The sequence below is a fragment of the Brassica napus genome, chromosome A1, assembly GCF_020379485.1.
Source record: "Brassica napus cultivar Da-Ae chromosome A1, Da-Ae, whole genome shotgun sequence".
Lineage (NCBI taxonomy): Eukaryota > Viridiplantae > Streptophyta > Magnoliopsida > Brassicales > Brassicaceae > Brassica > Brassica napus.
The window spans coordinates 25,970,971-25,991,840 of record NC_063434.1 but is presented as its reverse complement, the minus strand read 5'-3'; the positions used below and the strand labels follow the sequence as shown (position 1 = coordinate 25,991,840).

Below are 20,870 nucleotides of genomic sequence, written 5' to 3'. Positions count from 1 at the left end.
TTCTGGAGTCCACGACAAGACAAAGAGCAAACAGTCATCAATATTCCAAACACCTCGCTGAATTACCCACTGGCGAGTCGGTGCATGTGGAATGTAGAATATGTAGGTTGAATCACCAATTTTCTTGCAACTAATTTTACGGCTTCTTCCCCAATTTCTATTTGCCACTGCATGAACCAAACCACCAGGGGGAAGAGAACATCTGCGGAGGACCCTCGATCCTAGAGTCCATGGAAACAATAGGAGAGAGACTGGAAGAGAGAAGCTGAGAAACGTCGGTATGGCGTATAGGCGACGATGATTCCCACAAGATTCGCCGAATTTTAAATTGAATTACTGTTCTTAGGGTTTCACTTTCGCTGTCGCATGTGAGAGCACGTACAAACACGTGGTTCCGTTACGGTCTTCCTTAGTTCTCCATATTTATTTAGTTTAATTTTAAGTTTTTGGTTGGTCGGCTAAAATTAGGTATTACAAATCTATAAATCATCAAAATCCAAGAAAACTTAATTAAAAATTGTTACTTAGGGAATAGATCGTTTTTCACCAATGGAAAATCTAGATCATTTAGTTATCATCAGATATTTTTCTTAACTAGTTGAGCATGTATATCAATACTCAGATATATATATATTTCAAAGAAAAACAAACTCATAATAAAAGACATGAAATTGTAATTTGCTATAACTTATTTCAGCTTTAGGATATGTTCTTAAATGAAATATTGATATTTTGTGGAATCTCTTTTGTACAACATCTTGTGGAATCTCTTCTTTACAACATTTTGTAGAATCTCTTTTCTTATTTTTTAGAAATTTGGGGAAGGATTAATTTGTAGGATGGAGATTTAAAGCACCGTTTTGCAATACAAGAATATATGCATTAATTCTTTTTTCTGTTGTCTATTCTATAAGTTTTCATTTTCTCGTTACTAATTTATAGTTAACATGCTTTTAAATCTTAACGTGTCATCCCTTTTTAGAGTAGTGGTAGTGGATTCCCTTTTTTCTTCTATTTGGCTTAAATTCAACTATAATATTATAGTATAAACAAGTATGGAAAATCATTAGACCATATTAATTTTTTTGTGACTAGAACCAAATAGTAAATCAGTATTAGCTACGGTAAATTTTTTCTCTAGGTCATTTATTGTGTACGTAATCGCGCTATGAAGGTAAACTAACCATTCGCGAGATAGGTAATACTCAGAGCCAGAGGTGTTTTGTGATGTTACGTAAATTGCCTAAGATCATGATGTCGATGGATAATGATCAATATGGGTACGAATTGTGACCAAGGAATAATGCATTCCATAACATTTCTAAAAAAAATTATCATTTATAAGGAAAACTTTTTCTTTCTTATTTTCTATCATTTTTTTTTGTGTAGATAAATAACGAACAAAGTTATTCCTTGTTAAATATAGAATAAAACAACAATTATTTTTTTTTTGCAATTTTATTTATTTTTGTTTATTTCCTATTCGTTCATGTTATTTCTAGAATAGTCACCAGTCGGATAGTTTAAAATTAACAGAATAGAATCTCAAGTAATAAATTTATCTTGACCGAAAAGAAGTAAGAAATCACATAAAAAGGGACGAAGATAGGAAGGGGGATACTGATAATAATTAAAGCGTATAATAAGCTCTAGCAAATAGGAGGGGGGGAATACTGATAATAATTAAAGCGTATATAAGCTCTAGCAAATTATAATAGATAAAAGAATCTTACAAATACAGATGGAACTTTTGCACTGGTTCATCTTATAGTATATATACCACTCACTAGTTATTTATGGTGTTATATATGTGCAACTGAGACAAACAAATCATACCAGTCAAAATTGTATTTAGAAAGATACGTTTTCTTGGATTGCAAATATCTTTCTGTTATTATATTTTATATGTACGTCGGTTCTAAATTAGATTTGCTTTGAATTTCTTAATCGTGTCTCATAAAATTAGTTTTCTGGACCGATATTTACATGATTAATTTTTAACTTGTATCCGAAAAAATAGTATAACTACAAGATAATAGTCTAATGATAGGTAGGTTTTGAGTTATTAAACAATCCGGGTTGGAAGACACTCTATTATATGGGGTAGACGTTTGGGTACTTATTCGGATTCGGATTGGATATTTCGGTATAGAGGTGTAGAATCCGTTCGGATTTTCTGTACTTCGGATCAGATTCGGATATTTTTAGTTAGCATTCGGTTATCTCGGATCGGGTTCGGATATTTAGATTTTGAAAGAAAAAAAATTAAAATTAAAATTTCATTTTTCAAGTTTCTTGTATTTAAAAATATAACTTTCACTTAACTGCTTTTTGATTTTTAATAGATTGAATGATTGATAGATTTGGACATAATATTTGAAAACTAAAAAAAACATTAATTTGGTTATTGTTTTTAAATTTTGGATGTAACGTTTGTTAATTCTTGAAACAAAAACTTGACATGCATTTTAAGTGAGTAGCAAATCATTTTTTTCGTAATTATATGTGTATTATATAAATTTAAAGTATGTGTAGTATCAATATAAATATTTTAAATAAATGAGAGATATAAACTAGAAATATAAGGTTAGTATTACATATGTTCGGTTATCTTCGAATATCCATTCGGATTCGGATATTATCCGTTCGGATTCAGATCTCCAATCTCTCCTAATATAATACTTGTTCCGGTATTTTACTACTGTGGTTCGAATTTTGGTTCGGATTTTTCGGATCGGATTCGGATACGGATTCAGATATCGGGTAAAATACCCATCCTTACTACTACATTTCATCTTGTGGCTACGCGGATATGGACATACCATACAGTCCATTTGAATATCCAGAGTAAGAGTCTATCTGTGAGCTGAACAATATTTTTACGGATTAGTCTGGGCCTCTCCATTGACCTGAAATACTCCCAAAATTTTAAAAAAACTTATATCCACAAAAATAGTATTATTTATTTATAGCGGTAAAAAGTTCTGTAAATATGCCCGATTTCAAGCCCGTTTCCACATTATGAATTAGGTTTGTTATTTCACACTAAAAAGATAAATTTTCTCAAAGATTATATATATATTTTTTATAAATTTTATTGGCTATCCGGTGGCCTCGATGAAAACCTATTTAATGGTATAAAGTGGTCTAATTAGAAAATATACCATGCCACTTAATCCAAATTTGAATATCCTTTCAAATAATGTCAGAGAATGGACCAAGCATCTGTTACAAGTTACTATGCTAATCAAATAGCAATAATTTAATTCTCAGCAAAAAATCGGATTTAAATTCAGTTTGAATACACGTAGAATCTTAAGTGATTAATACTAAATTACCATCGCTTGATTTTATCTCAAAGATTAGCTCAGTACAAGTTGTATTTTCTTGTATTAAAGATATACTATTATTCAAGTATTATTGGGTTTGTTTGATAACTCCAAGTTGCAGAAGTAGTACGAGGTTTATATATTGCTTTATTTGTTACTAATTTGAAAACGATAAAAACTTATCACAAAACAATATTTTCATTTTCTATATCGTTAATCTTTTTAACTATTTTACTATGTTACTCCTTTCCCTTTCGTGTCCGATGAATCCTTGTTAAACAGCCTAGTTTAATATCAGCTAAAAAAATTATTCACGTTTTAACTTCGTCCAAATTGCTCCGAAAAAGTCATTTGATTATTTGAGATTTTCTTGCATAGGCGACGGATACACTGAAATGACCCCGCGCATTAAGAAGACAAAATATGAACGGAAGTTACCAAACAAAGTTATTAAAACCTAATTCCTCATAAGATTTTTTAATAGAATGACTGATATACGAAAACATTGAGATCAATGTTGAGTAGAAAGTAATATAGGTAAAAAGGGCACCCCAGCCATTATTTTATCGGGTCAAATTTTCAGACTATTATTTTTAAAATGAAATTTCGATACATTCTCGAAACATTAGCAAACAAACAAAAAAAATCAACAACTAATGTGTTACCAAACAGAGAAAGAGAGATGTGAAAGGTAAACCATCTTTGACCAAAAAAAAAAAGAATGGTAAACCATCTATGATTAAAAGTTATAAGAAATCAGGGGTTCTATACTAATCTATTTGTGTCACCAGTTTTTACCTTTTTTGTTTCTCCTAGACGTCAGATTAGTAAACGGGGAGCATTACCAGGAAAACCCTTGTCATTAAGAAGTAAATTAATGTTCTCCATTGTTAATGCTTTGTTCAATGGTTGCTTAAGTATCATGATCGTTAGAGAGGTATAGGTAGTGACTAATTCAAGAATTGCTTAACACCAAAACATTTGATATTTAATGGTAAATACAAGGATCGCATAGATATTTGTGGGGATATGTAATATTATGGCAACCATTAATCTTTAGATAATTGATTTTATTAATGAAGATAAGAATGAATTAGGTGCGTTTTATAAAAATAATTAGTATCGAACACATATACTTTAACTGGCATAAATGTAATTTGAATCAACTTGGAATCTTTGTAACCATTTGTAACGTTTGATATTATTAACCACCAAAAAAGTTTTTATTTCCTTTGAAACTTTAATTGGAGCCATTAAAAGTGGATGCCCCACCAGTCTCCCCAAATTCAACTGTCCTCGTCACCCAAAATAAATCAACGTTCAGAATTGATCCACTTCAACACTGTGTTAAGTCCATTTTTTAACTTGAAACTGAACTTTGTAAAGACACTCGATACATTTTTTTTCTTTTCCAAATATTTTTTTTAAACAGAGTTTTCTTTATATAATGGAGAAAATATGTTGCACAGCAAAAAATGAAGAAAATATGTTGCACAGCAAAAAATGGAGAAAATATAAAATAATAATAACCCTTTAGAAATTCTATTTTTCTTTTCTTTCTTCTATCATAAAATGCTGAAAACGAGGAGTATGCATGTACTAAACATAAGCTGACCAAAATACGCATACATTTACTGCCATAGATTACTGTGTTATTTGACATGCATGCATACACTTGCCAAAAACTTTTTTTTAAGAAGTTGACATCATACACACATACACTACCAGAAAATGACTATGTTGAAAAATGAAAAGATAAATGATAAATTTGGAAATATCTATTTTAAAATGTGATATACAAGGAAAGTTTTGATATAAGACAAGAATATCAGATTATTACTATCACAGTTCTAAAAATAGTAGTAGTAAATATATATTAATCATATGTACTATCAAATAATACGCCTCAAAATATGAAAGAAAAAAATTCCAATGAATTTTTTTACAAATGGTGAACTTAATTATTTTGAGTCACAAGTGTAGAAGATTCGTTTATTTATTTCTGTCATTGATCTCTCTTGATAAGCTTCTGGTAAACCAAAAAACCCATCTATATCAAATGTTATATGATTTACATTATCTATAAAAATCTAATATCTCATTGATTCCTCTGTTCTTCAGTCTTCATCATATTCTCTTTTGTTCATATGCCACGTTCTACAGAAACTATGATTTCTTACAAGATTTTATTTCACTTTATGTATGGAAATAACGCATTTTTTTGTCAACTGGAAATAACGCATTTACCCCTAGAAACTCAAAACACTAAAGAGGAACCGCTTTTTACTTCTTATTACCCATAATACCAACTACACTTTCAGGGCGGAGTGTCTATAAATACAGAGCACAATCCCACCATCTTTCCTCACAAAAAAAATCCTACAACACAAGCCAAAACACATTAACCACAAGAAAATTAAGTTCTGCATCTCTTATCTTTTCAAGAACTCTTCATAACTTCTCGTACACCAATGGGTCATGGTACGAACAGAGTAGAAGACATGGCATCTCCTAACAACGGAACCACCGCACCTGCAACGGCAAACGCAAGAGAAACGATCGTGGAGATACATAGCGTTTGTCTTCCGCCGAAGAAAACAGCGTTTCAGAAACTGAAGAAGCGTTTTGGTGATGTTTTCTTCCCTGATGATCCGTTAGAGAGGTTTAGGAACCAGACATGGAGAAACAGAGTGATTCTTTGTCTTCAAAGCTTGTTTCCTATATTCACATGGGGCTCTCAGTATGATCTCAAGCTTCTTAGGTCTGATGTTGTCTCCGGTCTCACCATTGCTAGTCTTGCCATTCCTCAGGTAACACAACTTTGAAATCTTTTTTTTTTCTTTAGTTTGGAAGATGATTTTTTTTAATATCTGGTTTTGATGTGGTTATATTTATTTTATTTTAGAAATTGATTTACCATTCTTCAACTTTATATTTATAGAAAATTATGGAAATATTTTATCTTGTTAAGAAAACAATTTCGAAATTATTTTACAATTTCTTCTAATATGTTATCATTTTCTTTTTCAGTCTTGACTTAAAAAAGAAGAATTCGTTTTAATTATTTATATGTTGATAGGGTAATAAAAGGCGTAAATAAAGAGGTTTTGTATTAAATCGTTGAGTAGTGTGGAGATAACTGGTTTGAACTTGGAGAGTTTAAAGCAAAAGAAAAATACTCTTTTCTGTTTGTCTTTGTTTTTTTTTGTTTTGGACTATTTAATGTCATTCAATGTTTCAAAAAAATTTAAATTAAAAATTATTTTATCTTGTTAATTTCATAGTGGGTCGCTTAGAGTTATCAAAAAGGTTCTTTAAATCAATGTTTTATAACAGTTTTTGTGTGATAATTGTGAAATTTAAATTGCAGGGAATCAGCTATGCCAAGCTAGCAAACTTACCACCCATAGTTGGTCTTTGTAAGTATCAGTCATCATCACCTAATTGGACTATCAGTATAATTAACTAAACCTGACTCTAATTAGTAAATTTGGTGGTTGCATGCAGATTCAAGCTTTGTGCCACCACTTATATACTCAGTTCTCGGGAGTTCAAAGCATCTTGCAGTTGGTCCTGTCTCAATAGCATCACTTGTGATGGGCTCAATGCTAAGTGAAAGTGTTTCCCCAACACAAGACTCAATACTATATCTTAAGCTGGCTTTCACATCAACTTTCTTTGCTGGTCTCTTCCAAGCCTCCCTTGGCCTTCTTAGGTATTAACATTCTGTTAATCGAAAACGCAACTATCTTTGGAATATATGAGATCCTCATGTGAAAGAATATGTAGTTTTAGCCTCTTATTACAGTTTAATATTCTTAGTGTAGAATATATTCAGAGTGTTACTTGAGCCTCTTTTGTTGAACTATCACTGAAAACGAAAGGGACATTAGTCATGATGAATAGAGACATCAATAACAACAATATGTAAAAGGACCAAGATTCTATATAATATAATTTGATGGTGATAAGTGACATGTACTAAAGTCTACCTCCCAAGATGCTTCCTTCTACTAATGGTGTTACACTGTTTATTTTTTTTAACGGTCAGCAAATTAAGATAAATATTATATTTTCCTATTATTTAATAATATTTGTAATTTTTTCAGGCTGGGATTTGTGATTGACTTTTTGTCAAAGCCAACTTTGATAGGCTTCACTGCTGGTGCTGCAGTGATTGTGTCACTTCAACAGCTTAAGGGTCTTCTTGGAATTGTTCATTTCACTGGCAAAATGCAATTTATTCCTGTCATGTCCTCTGTTTTCAGCCATAGATCCGAAGTAAGTCAAACAATACTTTCCTCTTCATAAAATTTTAAGTCAACCATAGATCCTTATATAATAGTGTTTACTTACTACAATTTCAGTGGTCATGGGAAACTATTCTGATGGGTCTTGGCTTCTTGGCCATTCTCTTAACCACAAGACACATTGTAAGTACTTGGCTACTTGCATATACTTCAGGAATTTGCCAATAGCAATTATACCATGATCGCATATTTAACTTTTTTTATGTGAACATATAGAGCATGAGGAAGCCAAAACTCTTCTGGATATCAGCTGCATCCCCTTTGGCATCAGTTGTTATCTCAACTCTTCTTGTATTCCTCATCAGAAACAAGACTCATGCCATCTCTTTTGTAAACCTTTTTCACTAGACTTGTGTTACTACGTAGTCTGAGATTGAGAAAACTAAGACTGAAGAGATGAAATCTTTAATGCAGATTGGACATCTACCAAAGGGTTTGAATCCACCTTCATCAAACATGTTGTACTTTAGCGGCACTCATCTTGCTCTTGCCATCAAGACTGGTATCATCACAGGGATTCTCTCTCTTACTGTAAGCTTTCCAAAATCTTTAGCTCCTTTGTAAACTGTAGAGTTAAGTGATAAAGTTCTAAACTGTTGGACTTGATTGATTTTTTTCAGGAAGGGATTGCTGTAGGGAGAACCTTTGCATCTCTAAAGAACTATCAAGTTAATGGGAACAAAGAGATGATGGCTATAGGTTTTATGAACATGGCTGGTTCTTGCACCTCGTGCTATGTTACAACAGGTTAAAAACTAACTTGAAACCAATCTCATTCACCTTGAAGCTCATGGAACAATGTTTTTGACAACTGCTATTTATTTATTTATTTTTCGTCAGGTTCTTTCTCTAGATCCGCTGTAAACTACAATGCTGGAGCGAAAACAGCGGTTTCCAACATTGTGATGGCCTCGGCAGTTCTTGTGACTCTTTTGTTTCTGATGCCACTCTTCTACTACACACCTAACTTGATCCTAGCTGCTATCATCTTAACCGCGGTGATAGGCCTCATTGACTATCAAGCAGCTTACAAGCTATGGAAAGTTGATAAATTCGATTTCTTCACTTGCATGTGTTCTTTCTTTGGTGTTCTCCTCGTCTCTGTACCTCTTGGCCTAGCAATAGCAGTGAGTACACAACTATATTTTCTTCTTGGTTTTCTACTAATTCTGAAGTTGTGTGTTATCTAAGTTTGATACCTTTTTGTTGCAGGTTGGAGTTTCAGTTCTCAAGATCTTGTTGCATGTTACAAGGCCAAACACTTTAGAATTTGGAAACATCCAAGGGACTCAGATATATCAGAGTGTGAAAAGATACAGAGAAGCCTCAAGAATCCCTGGTTTCTTGATTCTTGCTGTTGAATCTCCAATATACTTTGCCAATAGCACTTATCTACAAGAAAGGTCAGTCATATAACTAAATAACTTCTTGATATGGTTCTGTGTTTGTTCTTAAGGAAGTGAGTTTATGGTTCTGTAGGATCTTGAGATGGACCAGGGAAGAGGAAGCTCGGATAAAAGAAAACAATGGGAGTACTTTAAAATGCATCATCCTTGACATGACAGGTAACTTATGTTCTCATCTGAGCTATGTTCATGAGCTTTTAGACTCATCTTCTCTACTTATGTCTTTTTGTTTTTGTAATTGTTTCAGCTGTGTCTTCCATAGACACAAACGGGATTGAAGCGTTGTTTGAACTTAGGAGGAGGCTGGAGAAGCAATCACTTCAGGTTAGACCTCTAACTCTAAACAAAGATCACACTTACGAGAGTAAAACACACTAAATTGATGTTTGCACTTGTTCAAAATAGCTTGTGCTGGTGAATCCCGTGGGGAGTGTTATGGAAAAGCTACACAAGTCCAAGATCATTGAGTCACTGGGGCTGAGTGGACTTTATCTAACAGTTGGTGAAGCTGTTGCTGATCTCTCATCAACTTGGAAAGCACATGGCCAGCCATGAAATAAATCATTCTCTTATGAATTTGAGAGACTTTGAACTTGTACTAGAGAACTTGTCAGGATGGTTGTTTCTGAAGACAAGGCAGCCTCTTCAGAAACAATTTTTGGTGCTATTAACTGTATAATAATAAATGTAACTTCATCTTTAACATATCTATATAAAAATCATAATTTAAGACTATGAATATTCTGATACAAAGAACTGATCTTCTATCATCATTGATGAAACATTGGAGCCACTTGCCTCTAGTCAAAATTTACACAGATTTAAATAATAACTGGAGCAAGAACTGGTGATTATAACCTTTGTCTCCTCAAGAACTAGTACTGCTCTTTCTCCTCCTGACAACTTTCTTTGCAGTAACCTTATCATCACTCTTTTCTTCATCTTCTGTACTATTCACAGCTTTTACACTCTTCGATTGGCTCCTCATGCGCAGTATCTCTCCCTTTGCAGATCCCAAGTCCTCCTCCAGCTTCTTCACTTTCTTTTCTATCACTCCCCTCTCTTTTCTCAGACTCATCAAGAAGCTATATGCGCCTTCCATGTTTTCCTTGGCTTCTTTTGATGCTTTATTTGCCTCTTCCAGTGTTCTTTGTAGCACTTCTTTCTCGTCCTCCAAACTGGAAACATGAGTATTCATCTTCTCAAGCTCTTTTGTCAATATCGATGTGTTTTTGTTCATCTCATCTAAGGACTTAACTGCTTCTTCGACCTCAAGCTCGTCTCTAGCTTTCTTTAAAAGATCTTTCTCCACTGCAAGTTCTTTAGCCAAAACCTCACTGTTTCGTCTTTCTTCAGCTAGCTTCTCTTCATATCTTTCCTTAGCTTCATCAAACTCTCCCCGAATCACAGAAACCTCTGGTTCAAACTTTGAACACAAAGCTCTCGACTCACCAAGCAGCTTTTCCAGGTCAGAGACACTATCTCTCGACACCTGTACTGTTGTTCTCTTCGTTCCTTCAAGTTCATCTTTCAAGTTTAGTACACTAGTGAGTACTATATCCAGCATCCTCTTCGAGTCTTCTGTTCTTCTCAGTAAGTTCAGCAACTTTGTCTTTACTCTCATTTACATTCTTTAGCACATGATCAAGCTTTTCCTTCATCTGCTGAATCTCCTCCTCTTTCCTGCTAATGACCTCAGCATTAGCAGCTGCTTGGGTTTCAGAAGTTAATTTCAAAGCACTGTAGTCTTTTGATACATCATCAAGCTTTTGGGTGTAACTCTTTTCCTCACCCTCTAAAGTGCTTATTCTGGTGTTTAACTCAGAAAGGTATCCGTAGCTTAAATAAGAAAGGTATCAAATCTAGCAAGGACATATTCACAACCTCAGAAAGTTAAAGAAACAAAACAAAAAGAGAAGGTCTAAGTAAGTGATAACGATTTGAAACCTCTCCATGGGATCGAACAAATGACTTACTTCTGATAAAACACTAACCAACAAGAACATTCTGCCACAACTGTTAAGCAAAAAGAGTGTAAAAAAATGTAGCAGAGAAGCTTACAGAGACGATGGTTTCCTCAGCAGGCTTTGGTATCTTCCCGAGCCAGCGCATAGAGTGCACCAAGAACACCAGCACTAAATATCCCAAGACAATTCAAGAGAGACCTTTGTGTTGTCTAGTGACTTGTGCAGACCACATCCTTGGATTTCTCAAGTAATCTAAATTCACAGTTCTCAAAAAAAAAACACGAAAGGAATTCCGGAATCGAACATTTTTCTTTCGGACAGTGGCAGTTTCTGTAATTTTTTTCGAATTGTTCGGTCTTTGCTTAGATACTAACCAATGAAAGGTAGCCACGTATTGTTTATCCTCTCATTCTTTTTAAGAAAACTCGTTATGCTCGCTCACGTGCGTTTCTTCAACTCCGACTGCGACTCTATCGATTTATTCGCCATGGTGTACATACATATCTGCTCCGTTGGAATGTTTGAGGAGGCTGCAAGATGATGAGAGAGATGAAAGAGAAAGGCTTTGTGTATGATGCATTCATCAATACTTGAATCTCTTTGGCAATGTGGATCATGTACAGCAACACAAGATCTTTGTAACTTGGCAGTGACTTAGCAGCACGTGACTACACGTAATCATCGCCTTTTCTTTTGGCATTAGCCACTAATGAGTCACATGATTAGCTATGATTTGTTGCTTGCATTCGCAAAATGATGTTAAAAATATATAAACACTTGAAAACCAAAATTGATTACCATGAAGAAACTCAAACATAGTTTACACTGAAAACTTTAGAAGAAGAAACAAATCGAGCTGAAAAAGACTTAGAAGAAACATCAGGATCTTCGTGATATGCGATGGTTCCATCATTCTCAAAGTTTTGTGAATAAGTGAAAGGATCATATCGAAAACAATGATCAAGAACCTGATCTTTCTTTTTGTGCTTCATCCCCATCATTATCTTTCTCCACATCAATCTCCATCTTGAGATCTTCTTCAACCTGAAGACATTTTCAGAAAGATCTTTGATCCGTTCATAGCCAAAAGTCTTCGAACACATTTGATGTTCCTTGTTGATCCCTGAACCGCATAGCTCCATTAGAGAATATGAGAATAAAACTTGAAGAACAGAGTGGAGATTTGGAAACACAGATGTTTTTTTTGGGGGTTGTGTTTGATTCCGAGGATCTAATCTCATCTTAAGGAAGTGATGAATGATTTGGTTATTACTTTTATTATATATAAAAAATATAATTGCTGTTACTACAACTTGCTAATCCTGCAGTGTGAAGCATATTATATTTTACTAATCGTACAACATAATATAAATTATTTATTTTACAAATTACTAGTATAGTATAAATTATTTCTCTTACAAAGTACTAATATTAAGTGATAATCATTACCTGTTTGCTGTGTTAAAAAAATCATTAGATAATTTGCATCTAATGGCTAACCATGGTATTAATTATTAGTAGGCAGATGTGTAAGATGGCATATAGAATATTGATGTTTTCCTTAATGATTATGTAGATTGAATATTAGAATGGACGACTTATAAATTTGGCTAAAAGTAGTGTATCTCATTGATTATTTCTCTTATCTGAAATCAACTCAATCAAAGAGAAATTTAAAAGAAATTAAAAGAAACCACAATGAAAAAGTAATAATTAATTAAAATTAAGAATTTAAAATAGCTCAAATACAAGCATTAAAAATAATTATAGGTGAATATCAAGAAAACTCTGAAAAATTGTAAAGAAATGAATGATATAAAGTGAAAATATAAAGTTATTGTATCCAATCAAATATTAAATAAATTATAAATCACATGAAGAGAAACAATACTACAAAATAAGTCAAATGAAAACATTTAAACCAAATATACATTACTCATATTTCAAATTATATGTGAAGAAATTGGTCAACCACATAAGACAATGAAAATGTATTTATGTTAAACAAAAAAAAAACACAATGATAATATGTATTTATGTTAAACAAAAAAAAAACACAATGATAATATATTATAATAATTAAAATGAGACAATCTGAAAATAACTTTTTGATAGAGTATTTAAAACAAACTACATCCATATAAAAACAATTGTTAAGTTAATCACTCGATAGCATTATCTTCCGCAGATTTTCACTATTAGAACAACTAGACTTGGTAGCATTATCTTCCCCAGAGGCTTCTGACTTCTCGGTATCTTCACCCGAAGAATCTTCTTGTGGTAAAATTTATGTGAAGTTAATCAAATTTATTAATTTAAATAATACCCTTAAACAAATTTATGTATAAATTAAAATGAATTTTATTTTAATAAGATTAAATTTATATTTTATATAAATATTAAATAAATTATCAAAAAAAAATATATAATTTTTAAAAGCATATTAAAAAATAAGATAATTAATATACATATATATATTGTGTTGATATCTGAAAATAATATTTTTGTTATAAATTATAAAACTAAGATATAAAATCATTTATAATTAAATATTAGTCAAGCAAAAATATTTATATAAAAATATTTTCTAAATTATTTCTAAGATATGACTGTTTTAAAAAATTTAACACAATAATAAGTATATATTTTGATTAAAATATTTGACATATATAAATACTTTGATGTCTCATTTAACTATTTGAAAACATAAATAATAACTTATTATATTGGTTTTAGATTAATAAAAAACTAATAAGTATTCATAACAATATTATGTCCGCATGTGCGGGCAAAACACCTAGTAATTTTGTATTACTGTATTATTTAGGTTTTGTAGTTTTGATGATGACAACCGGGATATAGGGTTGATTTTTTAATCGTAATAAATGGGTTTATTTGTTTATTTAAGTTTAGCTGGAACTATGAAATGAAAGTAACCCCAAATAAAATTTAACCAGATTAATATTAAATGTCGGTTCAATTAGATAGCAAAAGAAAAACGAACTAAACGATAACTGAACCGAAAGTTGGTTGATTCCAGTAGAAAACCGAGAGTCTGGGGTTCGGTTGACCCGAAAATCCGGAACACATAACAACAGTCGTGTCTGAACTGAAAACTCAGAATCTGAGCAGGCCTTGGGCTAGAGGTGTCAACTAGGCCATATCTTATTCATGTTTAGGCCTTTTAGTCGGAATAAATAGAGAGATGGAGTCGGGAGAGAAGGAAGGATAGAGGGAAACAGTAGCGGCGATGATGATATCGGATCTCCCAATGGATATGGTGGAGGAGGTGCTCTGTAAGCTTCCGATGACATCTCTGAGAAGAGCTCGATTCACCTGCAGAAGATGGAACAACACTTTATCAAAAGATTGGAGCTTTACAAGAAAGTACAATGGTGAAGCAGCAAAGAGGAAGGAGTCTCAGGTGGTGATGGTACTCGAATACAAGGTTTACTTGATGAGCGTCAACCTCCACAATCCATCTCCATCTATCGAGCCTATAGGTAAACTCGACGACGCTGGAGTCGACATAATTAATGTCTTTCACTGCCAAGGTTTGTTGTTATGCGTCACCAAAGACAGAACGAGGCTTGTTGTTTGGAACCCTTTTAGTGGACAAACAAGGTGGGTCCAATCCAGAGATTCTTACGACATCCGTGACAGGTATGCTCTGGGATACGAGAAGAAGAACAACTACTCGCTCAAAGTCTTGAGATTTGTGGATGACTACGACCGCAACTTAAAGCGCCGAGTATATAAGTTTGAAATCTTTAATTTAAACTCTAGTTCTTGGAAGGTTGTTGATTTCAATCCAGACTGGATTATACAGTTTTTTTACCGCGGCTTGTCTTTCAAGGGCAATACTTACTGGTTTGCCGAAAACAAGGTTGCACCAGGCAAAATAGGAAGAGTATTTTTACTCTGTTTCAACTTTACAACAGAGAGTTTTGGACCGCGTCTGCGTCTGCCTTTTCGCGGTCACTATGGAGATACATTGACTCTATCTAGCGTTAGAGAAGAGCAGCTTGCTGTCTTGTTTCAAGAATGTGCACCTCCATACACCTTGAAGGTTTGGATTAGTAGCAAGGTTTGTCCCAATGCAGTGTCGTGGAACAAGGTGTTCTTATCGGTTGATATGAGACCACTAATCGGTTTTCAGTTTCATTGTTTCGCTGGAAGTTTCTTTGTTGATGAGAAGAACAATGCCGTTGTGGTTATTGATAAGACTAGAGGTCTTCCTTTCACTATTCGTAATATGGCTTATGTTCTTGGTGAAAATGGATACTTCAAATCAGTCGATCTTGGTGATTTTGCACCCATGAAGTGCTGGCCACTTGTGTGCTCTTATGTTCCAAGCTTGGTGAAATTCTAGCAATCTGCGCCACCAGGCAACCTGAAGGAACACACCATCTTAAATCTTATCAACTTGTTGTCGTCCTCTTTTGTTTCACACTTGGGTTATTTAAATGTGGTTTTAGTATAAAGTTGGATTCCTGGTAACTGCGTCGCTTTTGTTCTTGTTTGGTACTCTTCTTTTAAACCCAATAGAATTTTTAGGAGAAAAAAAAACATTATTAAACTTCTTGACAACTTCTTTTAAATCAATGCAGTCCTTATGATTATACATTTGTTAAGATGAAAAGACAAATCTTTAAAAGAATTATAATTGCAGAAGAGGCTTACCTATTTTATTTAATGGTGAAGATCACAAAGAAATAGGCAAACATGAATCAAATAATGTAGACGAACTTAGTCATTTGATTGTACAAATAGCATTTTTGTGCATCTCTTTTTGATGTTGTTTCGATGGCATATAACTCATGGACATAGCTCAGATGAGAACATAAGTTACCTGTCATGTCAAGAATGATGCATCTTTAAGTACTGCCATTGTATTCTTTTATCCGACCTTCATCTTCCCTGGTCCATCTCAAGATCCTACAGAACCATAAACTCTTCTAATTTCTACTGCTTTTACATTATGATTGTTTCACATTATTGTTTTTTTAACGCGGTTCCAGGACTGATCACCCACCTCGTTATTTTGTTTCTAACCACTTTTATCAAAGTATGATTGTTTCACATTATTATCTCCCCTGTGTAGCATGATAATATTATAGAGATAAATTGCAGCCTTTGACTGCATGCCACAGCTCCGCCCGCAAATGTTACCAAATAATCCGAAAGAGACTTGCTAGAATCAACATCTCCAGACATGTCAGAATCAGTGTAACTGACAAGCAAAGGCTTCTTACCTCCAAATGTAATCTTCAAATCAGAAATCTCTCGGAGATATCTCAAAATCCACTTCACAGCATTCCAATGTTCTCTTCCCAGATTGGAGAGAAACCTGCTGACAACTCCAAATGCGTAGGCTAAATCCGGTCTTGTACAAACCATGGCATACATCAAACTACCCACTGCAGAAGTATATGAAACCTTCGCCATATCTTCCTTCTCCGCATATGTTTCCGGACTTTGTTGACTACTCAGTCTTAAGTGTGGAACAAGAGGAATACTCAACACTTTAGACTTGTCCACGTGAAACTGCTCTCCTTAATTCTGTCCATGTTCTTGCCCACATAGTATCCTTTCTAAAGGTTGCAACAAACAACAAAAAGGGTCTCGTTAGATCATCGGATATAGTAAATCTAGTTTGTTAACTAATAGTGTAAATACAAGAGAATGTTTACTCCTTTTTTTTTGGTAAGAATATGGGAGAGAACCTCCCAATTTTATTTAAAAGAAACTTCAACTACAATCGAACTTGTCGTGGCTGTAATGAGCCATCAACATCGTCTCGTAACAAACTAACAATCTCTATTGGAGCAGCATCAAAACGATGAAAACCAAAAGGAAGGGAAATAGCAAGGTTGGCTAACCCATCAGCTAAGCGGTTAGCCTCCCTATACACGTGAATGTTTACTCCTATGAGTTGTAGTAAGTCTTGTGGAATGAAGTGAGTCCTACATTTACTACTGCATCATTAAAGGGAGTAATGTTTTAAAGTGGTTACAAGTGACCCCGTGCCGAATGTCTGCATCATTAGGTATTTCTTGGCCTGTGTTCACACCAAGATTGTTTTATCAAGAAAAGCAAATTTGAAACTATTTATCAAGTTAAACATACTTTTTTTTCAGTTTCAAAAAAAAAATATACTTTTTTTTATTTAAACAAAACAAGGGAATCGAGTACTTGTAAAACCGGTTATGGTAAAGTTTGCGTTAGGCCATCTGCATTAGTGAACCCCCATATGGGGTTCATAAGATTTTTTTAATAATTTAATGGTGGGACCCGGAATAGTGATGAACCTCTATAAACCTCTATATATTTTGCATCCGCATTAGTGAACCCGAAGAAGAGGTTCTTATAAATTAAATAATATTTTTTTTTTAAGTTTGCATATTGAGAATTCATTAATAAGATATATTTATAAAAAGTTCTAAAAACAATTTTATTCAATACAATGATAATTCATAACACACATTTTTTTTTTGAAAACATTTTATTGAAAACATTGAAAATTCAAGAACATACAAATATTATTCATCGACATTACCAAACTTTTGCCATACATTTTCAACTAAATCAGCTTTCAAACGATCATGTATCTGTGAATCCCGAACTTCATTGCGAATGCCACGCATATTACCGATATTCATACTTGTTGTCCTTTGCACCTGGGAACTCCTGCTCGACTCCCCTGACTCAAACTCAGATGTATCAATTTGAGCGTATCCGCTTCGTTCGTTCTCTACTATCATATTGTGCAAAATGACACAAGTTCTCATAATCTTTCCTATCTTAACCTTGTCCCAAAGTAGAGCAGGGTTTTTAACTATTGCAAACCTTGATTGCAATACTCCAAAAGCCCGTTCAACATCTTTTCTGGTGGATTCTTGACGGTGAGCAAATAGCTCTGCTTTAGGACCTTGAGGAAGCGAGATGGATTGGATAAATGTTGCCCAATTCGGATAAATTCCGTCAGTAAGGTAGTACGCCATACGATAAGTGTGGTTGTTGACCTTGAAATTAACTTTAGGTGCTCGACCCTCTAAAATGTCACTGAAAACAGGAGAGCGATCAAGAACATTGATATCGTTGAGAGTACCTGGTAAGCCGAAAAATGCGTGCCATATCCACAGATCCTGAGATGCCACAGCTTCTAAGACAATTGTCGGCTTTCCTGAACCACGTGTGTATTGTCCTCTCCAAGCCGTAGGACAGTTTTTCCACTCCCAATGCATACAATCGATGCTGCCTATCATCCCTGGAAAACCGCGTACCTCTCCAATATCGAGTAAATGTTGAAGATCATCGGGTGTGGGTCTTCTCAGATACTCTTCTCCAAACAATTCCATTATCCCATCAGTGAAATTTTCCAAACATAAACGTGCAGTACTTTCTCCAAGTCGGAGATATTCGTCATACGTATCTCCCGATTGACCATATGCCAGCATACGTATAGCCGCCGTACACTTTTGGAGTGCAGATAGCCCGTACCTTCCGTGCCCATTTCTTCTTTGCTGAAAGTATGGAACTTCAGAGCTTAGGCTTACACACCTGCTCATTCACCCGTCCCCACCTCTGCTTACACTGGCCCCACTCTCTCTCAGCAAAGCCACTTAACTTAGCGCTTGCGTTGAAATACTCCTCTATCCTCTTCCAAAACGACCCCGCCTTCTGCTGATTACTAACTATTGGATCCTTGCTCGTGTTCAACCAAGCACTGATGAGCACAATATCTTCTTGTGCTGTCCACCTTTTCCTTTCCACTGGTTTAGGAACATCAGACTGCTGGCTACTAAACCTAGGCATCTCAGCAGACGCTAAGTCAATTGTTTGACTGCTCTGTGGAGATAATAGGTTTACAAACCCGTGGGAGTTGTGGGGAAAAGGATCCATTTTGGTTTTTGTTTGTTGGTGTTTTTATGTTTGTGTGGGTTTTCCTATCTTTTTAAACTAGTTTTTTAATCACATAGTTAATTACACAACAACATTCACACAGAGCATTCATTACACATCAAATCAGTTTATTGAAAGGAAGATAAGTTAATGAGTTCGACCATTCATCACAGCGACCAACCAACACCAACACAGAATTAAAGGAATTAAGTTCTAGTTCTAGTTCTAGTTCTAGTTCTAGTACTAGTTCTAGTTATAGTTATAGGTCTAGTTATAATTCTAATTAAACCGAGCCAATTATGTTCTAGTTCTAGTTCACAGTACTTTACCAAACTAGTTCTAGTTCACTTAAGTATAGTATTGACTTTCAAAAACATGAAGTGAGCATTAGTGTACCTTTGGGTTTCAATGGAAACACAGCTTCTCCAGGGTTTCCACATCGGATGTGAGGTTATCAACCTGGCCAGTGAGGAATTCAACCTGTCCCTGCACATTCAAACGCCAATAAGAGAGTGTTAGTGAGTAGCTTTACAAGTATTAAACTACCTAATTTTGATTCACTTACCTCCAGTGAAGCAATCTTTTTATTGAGATCCGGCACCACCTTTACCATCTCCTCAGCCTCCTGTAACCGCTTACTCAGACATTCCAACTTCTCCATGTCAGTGACCTGAACATGGAGGTTATCAACATGAACCGTCAGGATTTTAACCTGTGACTGCGCATGTTAACAGAAACTATAGCGTGAGAAATAAAATAATTGCGGAGAAAATACTTAAAAGGGAAAAGTATAGTTCACTAACCTCCAGTCTGTCAATCTGATAATTGAGCTCAGGCACCCCGTTGATCACCTGCTCAGCTTCCTCCACCCGCTTAGACAGCCGTTGGATCTCCTCCTGGACCCCAACCACCCATGCCTGACGATAATGGAACCCATCAGCCTTGTGAACACCAAAAAAAAACACAAGTTAGAATCGGTTTTTGCAGATTAATTATTACAAATTAGCCAATTGAAGACAAACTTTACCTCGTAGTTTGTGCAAGTGAAGAACCGCTTGCCAGGAAGAGTGTCGTACTCCTCCTTCTTCCGGACCTCGTCTATTATTCTCCCACCACACGGACACCTTGTCGGAATCCCATATTCCGAATCGGCAACGTATCCTAGCATGTTGATGTAGTCCTTTTGGCTCTTTCTGTCTCTTCTCTCAGCTGCGGGATCCATCTAAAACAGATAAACAAATAGGTTAGAACATTGTTGACGAAACAAAAAGCTGAAACGAACCCTAAATCAAACCCTCATCACACTTTACAAACATAAATCGAAACCTCACTACTCAATTTACATCTCTAGCTAGAAACCCCCAAATCGATTTTCAAACCCCAGTGAAACGATCCCTAATTAGCTTTCGATCTCAAACCCCCAATCAAACGAACCCTTAATCAAACCCTCATCACGCTTTACAAACGAAATTCGAAACCCCACTACTCGATTTACAACTCTAGCTAGAAACCCCCAAATCGATTTTCAAACCCCAGTGAAACGAACCCTAATTCGGTTTCGATCCCAAAATCCCCCGATGAAACGAACCCTAATGGATGCTCACCTTAGCTCGTGGAGGAAATGGTTGATTAGATGGAGAAATACGTCGAGGAAATGGAGAAATGGAATGGCGTCACCGTCGCTCGCGCAATCGCCTTTGAGAGAAACAAACCCTAGGAAAGAGAACAAATGAATTTGGTTTGCACAGACCCCGTGTCTCGACTTCGTCAACACAAAAACGCGCTTCCAATCATCTCTTGCCACGTCACTTGAACCCGTATCATACGGGCTCACTCTGGCGAACCGGTTCACCAATTTTACTCCATTTATTTAAATAAAAATGGTAAATGACCCTATGAAACCGAGCCCATAAACCGCTTTAAAACCCTTGATGGGCATGCCCTTAGTGCCAC

General features: G+C 34.9%; 5 protein-coding genes across 7 annotated transcripts; 2 read left to right on the top strand and 3 right to left on the bottom strand.

Annotated features, from left to right (window-relative positions):
• Positions 1 to 5,682: 5,682 nt before the first annotated feature.
• LOC106349766 (probable sulfate transporter 3.4) lies at positions 5,683 to 9,780 on the top strand. The gene is made up of 13 exons (XM_013789738.3): positions 5,683 to 6,139; positions 6,700 to 6,748; positions 6,837 to 7,044; positions 7,439 to 7,610; positions 7,697 to 7,762; positions 7,856 to 7,969; positions 8,054 to 8,170; positions 8,260 to 8,386; positions 8,480 to 8,766; positions 8,852 to 9,042; positions 9,119 to 9,204; positions 9,293 to 9,369; positions 9,451 to 9,780. Exons 1-13 carry the CDS (start codon positions 5,801 to 5,803, stop codon positions 9,598 to 9,600), a joined length of 1,983 nt encoding a protein of 660 aa, XP_013645192.2. The 5' UTR covers positions 5,683 to 5,800; the 3' UTR covers positions 9,601 to 9,780.
• Positions 9,781 to 9,913: 133 nt separating this feature from the next.
• Positions 9,914 to 12,154, bottom strand: LOC106368014 (MAR-binding filament-like protein 1). The gene is made up of 4 exons (XM_048741064.1): positions 11,880 to 12,154; positions 10,993 to 11,061; positions 10,664 to 10,884; positions 9,914 to 10,560 (listed from the first exon to the last, which is right to left on the bottom strand). The coding sequence occupies exons 1-4, from the start codon at positions 12,152 to 12,154 to the stop codon at positions 9,914 to 9,916; spliced, it is 1,212 nt and encodes a 403-aa protein (XP_048597021.1).
• A 1,870-nt stretch (positions 12,155 to 14,024) lies between these two features.
• On the top strand, positions 14,025 to 15,593 carry LOC106349775 (F-box/kelch-repeat protein At3g16740). Of its 2 annotated transcripts, XM_048739005.1 has the most exons (2): positions 14,025 to 14,763; positions 14,842 to 15,593. In XM_048739005.1, the coding sequence occupies exons 1-2, from the start codon at positions 14,263 to 14,265 to the stop codon at positions 15,382 to 15,384; spliced, it is 1,044 nt and encodes a 347-aa protein (XP_048594962.1). In that variant the 5' UTR covers positions 14,025 to 14,262; the 3' UTR covers positions 15,385 to 15,593. The 2 variants fall into 2 exon arrangements, with proteins under 2 accessions (XP_048594962.1, XP_022543626.2); XM_022687905.2 differs by having other exon boundaries at positions 14,045 to 15,593.
• On the bottom strand, positions 15,264 to 20,764 carry LOC125577581. 2 transcript variants are annotated; one of them, XM_048739028.1, is made up of 4 exons: positions 19,945 to 20,685; positions 19,721 to 19,858; positions 19,483 to 19,635; positions 15,264 to 19,403 (listed from the first exon to the last, which is right to left on the bottom strand). In XM_048739028.1, exons 1-4 carry the CDS (start codon positions 20,137 to 20,139, stop codon positions 19,323 to 19,325), a joined length of 567 nt encoding a protein of 188 aa, XP_048594985.1. In that variant the 5' UTR covers positions 20,140 to 20,685; the 3' UTR covers positions 15,264 to 19,322. The 2 variants fall into 2 exon arrangements, with proteins under 2 accessions (XP_048594985.1, XP_048594980.1); XM_048739023.1 differs by having other exon boundaries at positions 15,264 to 19,635; positions 19,945 to 20,764.
• LOC106368023 (putative nuclease HARBI1) lies at positions 17,555 to 18,917 on the bottom strand. Its single transcript, XM_048741025.1, has 2 exons — positions 18,588 to 18,917; positions 17,555 to 18,538 (listed from the first exon to the last, which is right to left on the bottom strand). The coding sequence occupies exons 1-2, from the start codon at positions 18,915 to 18,917 to the stop codon at positions 17,555 to 17,557; spliced, it is 1,314 nt and encodes a 437-aa protein (XP_048596982.1).
• Positions 20,765 to 20,870: the final 106 nt, after the last annotated feature.

Bases quoted from the DNA above. Each gene is read 5' to 3' on its own strand.
- LOC106349766 (XM_013789738.3), top strand. From the start codon at position 5,801: ATGGGTCATGGTACGAACAGAGTAGAAGACATGGCATCTCCTAACAAC. The intron at 6,140-6,699 runs GTAACACAACTT...TTTAAATTGCAG, and splicing joins CTAGTCTTGCCATTCCTCAG to GGAATCAGCTATGCCAAGCT. The intron at 9,370-9,450 runs GTTAGACCTCTA...TGTTCAAAATAG, and splicing joins TGGAGAAGCAATCACTTCAG to CTTGTGCTGGTGAATCCCGT.
- LOC106368014 (XM_048741064.1), bottom strand. From the start codon at position 12,154: ATGGAGCTATGCGGTTCAGGGATCAACAAGGAACATCAAATGTGTTCG. The intron at 10,885-10,992 runs GTTTCAAATCGT...TTCTTATTTAAG, and splicing joins TTGTTCGATCCCATGGAGAG to CTACGGATACCTTTCTGAGT. The intron at 10,561-10,663 runs GTAAAGACAAAG...ATGAACTTGAAG, and splicing joins GCTAAAGAATGTAAATGAGA to GAACGAAGAGAACAACAGTA.
- LOC106349775 (XM_022687905.2), top strand. From the start codon at position 14,263: ATGATGATATCGGATCTCCCAATGGATATGGTGGAGGAGGTGCTCTGT.
- LOC106368023 (XM_048741025.1), bottom strand. From the start codon at position 18,917: ATGGATCCTTTTCCCCACAACTCCCACGGGTTTGTAAACCTATTATCT. The intron at 18,539-18,587 runs GTGAATGAGCAG...CCATACTTTCAG, and splicing joins GTAAGCAGAGGTGGGGACGG to CAAAGAAGAAATGGGCACGG.
- LOC125577581 (XM_048739023.1), bottom strand. From the start codon at position 20,139: ATGGATCCCGCAGCTGAGAGAAGAGACAGAAAGAGCCAAAAGGACTAC. The intron at 19,859-19,944 runs GTAAAGTTTGTC...GGTGTTCACAAG, and splicing joins TCACTTGCACAAACTACGAG to GCTGATGGGTTCCATTATCG. The intron at 19,636-19,720 runs GTTAGTGAACTA...TAACATGCGCAG, and splicing joins ATCAGATTGACAGACTGGAG to TCACAGGTTAAAATCCTGAC.